This window comes from Orycteropus afer, unplaced genomic scaffold (genome assembly GCF_000298275.1).
Source record: "Orycteropus afer afer isolate SDZICR_OR568_19922 unplaced genomic scaffold, OryAfe1.0 scaffold00244, whole genome shotgun sequence".
In the NCBI taxonomy this organism is placed as follows: Eukaryota; Metazoa; Chordata; class Mammalia; order Tubulidentata; family Orycteropodidae; genus Orycteropus; species Orycteropus afer.
Window position 1 is genome coordinate 3284053 of NW_006921831.1, and position 3038 is coordinate 3287090.

At 61.9% G+C, this 3038-nt stretch overlaps 1 protein-coding gene across 1 annotated transcript in view; it reads right to left on the reverse strand.

Moving 5' to 3' along the window:
* MRPL23 (mitochondrial ribosomal protein L23) overlaps window positions 1-2436 on the reverse strand; it is an 8781-nt gene extending 6345 nt beyond the window's left edge. The window contains exons 1-2 of the mRNA XM_007949338.1: window positions 2411-2436; window positions 1570-1821 (exon numbers count right to left, since the gene is read on the reverse strand). Of these exons, the coding sequence (XP_007947529.1) occupies window positions 1570-1821; window positions 2411-2436 (278 nt within the window). The remainder of the gene's footprint in view (window positions 1-1569; window positions 1822-2410) is intronic.
* Window positions 2437-3038: the final 602 nt, after the last annotated feature.

Genomic DNA, 3038 nt, shown 5'->3' on the forward strand with positions numbered 1-3038 from the left:
CACCCCTCAAGGCCCCCCCCCACGCCCAGCCCTGCCCCACACCCATGCACATGGCGTCCACTTCTCAGAGGCCCACGTCCACGGCCCGCACAGCCCATCACACGACCCCGGAACTAGAAACCTTGCCCTTCGAGTCCCCAGCAGACGGGGTTGGGGAGGGACACCGTGTCCCAGGGCAGAGCCCCCCACCCTGGCCCTGGCCATTTTCCTTTCAGGTTCCTGAACCCCACTGTCCCCTCTCCTTACTCGCCTGGGTTGCCCCAGCTGGCTCGGCCCCCCTCGCCACATACACCTTCCTCCTGGAGGCCACTGGCAGCCCCTGCTCTCCAGGTTGGGGCCCCTCACCCAGGGGACCTCACCCCATAGGGCTCAGTTGGGGCAGCACCCTTTTCTGCATTCTCTGTGGATGTGCCAGCTGCTCCCAGAATGGCTGTGGGCACGGGCTTCTGAGCTCAGACCTGTCTGGGGGGGCCCAGTCTGGTCTGAACCCCCTCCTGGGCATCTCTGCTTGCCACCTGTGGCCCACTGCTCAGCGCCCTGAGTTCCCATCACACTGGCTTGTCTTCTCACCATTCCAGAGCTGGCAGGGAACAGGGGCCAGGGCAGGAGACCCCAAGGGGGGCATCGTGGGGCCTAAAGGGTTCGGAACATGTTTGGCCACCTTGTGCTGCTCTTACAGAAAATACCACAAATGGGTGGTTTGAATAAATGGGATTATGCTCTTAAAGTTTAGGAGGCTAGAAGTCTGAGTTCAGACTGTAGGGGCCAGCTATAGGGACTGGGTGAGATCCCCTCGACCTTGGGCTTCAGCTCTGCCTCTTGCTCCCGGCCCATTGAAGCTGGAGACTTCTCTTCACTCAGGCAGCTGCTGGCTGCTGAGGTCAACAAGCCCAAGATTGATAAATAAAATGGCACAGTCCCAAGATTATCAAACAACATGGCAGATCACTGTTTCAAGTCGAGAGACAGTGCCAAGATCAGCAGGAAACACGGCAGGCTGCTGAATGAAGACTCAGCCACATGCAGGGTCCAAGCGCACCCAACAGCTCAGGGACCTTTCTCAAAGCTGCTTCTTATACACTGGGAGCAGCCCACGTCCCTAAGGAGCTATGAGCTGCTCCAGCAGATCCCACCATGGGGCTGATGACCAGTCTCACCATGGGGAATCACCACCACATCCAGCTGCCCAGCCTCTCAGAACCAGGCCCAGCCAAGCTGACACGTAACCTTCACTATCACAGAGCAGGAGGCAGGACCTGGTGCTGGGGACAGAGGGAGACTTGGGGTGGGGGAGAAGCTAGGTGACACGATTTTCAGGGGACCTGGGTGTGCAAGTGTGAGGGGATGGGACCAGGGGAGGCCAGCAGTTCCCATGGCATCGGTGTACTGGACATGGGGTGTCTTGACCCCACTTATGGAGGAGGGAGGCACTGACTGAGGCTGAGTACTGGACAGGGGCTAGCTGGGACCCTGGGGGACAGCTTGAAGAACAGGGTGTCCAGGCCAAGGCTGCCAGCCAGTGGGTTAGGGGATGGTGGCTGCAAGAGAGGTGGAGGTGTGGAGGGGTACGACTGGAGGGGGTGCGACTGTATGTGGCTGGCTGTGGCGGGGCCCGTCAGGCAGGGGCCAGAGAAGCTGGGTGGTGGGGAGCGGGAGGGGTCAAAGAGCACCGGGCTCCCAGGGCCCCTGGGCTGGGGACCAGGGGTCATCCTCTTGCTTCTTAAAAAGTGCTGACTGGTCTTGGCCACATCTGATTCTAAAGCAGGAAGCCTTGAGAGCGTAGGCGAGGTTGGCTTCCGGGTTGTGCGGCTGACGGGGCCTCTGGGAAGGGAGGGAAAGAGGGGTCTGAGCCGGGGGCTGAGGCTCTTGATGTGGGAGGGGCCGGGTGGGGTCTCACGGTGGTGCAGACCCCTCGCACTCGGCCCTGCTTCCCTGGCTCTCTGCCCACTTACTGGGGCCACTCCCTGAGGCACAGAGAGATCGTGGCGGCCCTGGGACGGCCAGAGTCGGTGTGGCCCTTCTCTCTTCCCCTCCGCCCCCTCCTCCATCAGCCTGCAGTCCCACCGTCCATGCCGCCTGCCTGTTTCCTGGAGTCAGCGGCCCAGCTCAGGGGCCAAGGCTGCCAGCCGCCCAGGGCGTCCAGTGAAATAGGACTTTCAGACACAATGAATGTCTTTTTAGTTGAAGGATGTCCTATACGTAGTCAGGAAATAGTTGTTCGTTGTTACATACATTTTTACTTGCTCGGTCTGGTCTCCTCCCTGGACCCCACCAGGCACCTGTGCAGGGCTGGCGCTGGCGAGGAGGAGGGGCTGGGCCGCAGGGCTCCTGCAGGGGCAGCCTCCCTGCTGAGCTGGCCGGGCTGGGGAGCTGGGGTGTTTTCAGAGAGCAGGGGCTCTGGAGGGCTTACCCAGGAAGGGCAGGATCAGCCTGCATCTCGGGAAGTGCCTTCAGGCTGCGAGAGGAGTATGGGGGAGGCCAGCTCCTCGGGGCTCAGGGCCAGGAGAAGGTCCACGAGTGCCTGCCTTCCATGTATGCCTGGCACTCAATCCCCTCATTCTACAGACGCTTGCTGGGAATTGCTTCTGTGCCCAGAGGAACAGTGGTAAACCCAGAGCCAGGCAGTTCACATCCTGGCTTGGGGCAGCAGCCCTTCCCAGGGTCACACAGGCCAGAGCCCCCCACACAAGTGAAATATGTCCTGAGCCAACAGAGGCCCACCTGCCCAAAGGTGATAGGGAAATCAAGTGGGCAGGGGTGATGGGACAGGGCAGGTGGGGGCTCAGCGCGCTGCCTGCCCGGGGGGGGAGGCCGGTGTGGTTGCAGCCGGGGCCCTCCGCTCCCCAGCTCTCCTGCCAGGAGTGAGGGCCTGAGTGTGGCCAAGGCGCTGGCGATGGGCCCTGCAGACACAGGGTGCCCGCAGACCAGTTCCTGCCACCACTGGGGCCCTGCTGCCAAGGTGACCGAAGGGGGCTGGTGGGGTGGGGAGAGGGTGGGCAGGAGCTGCAGGGGTGTGGGTGACAGAGAAGATGTCCTCT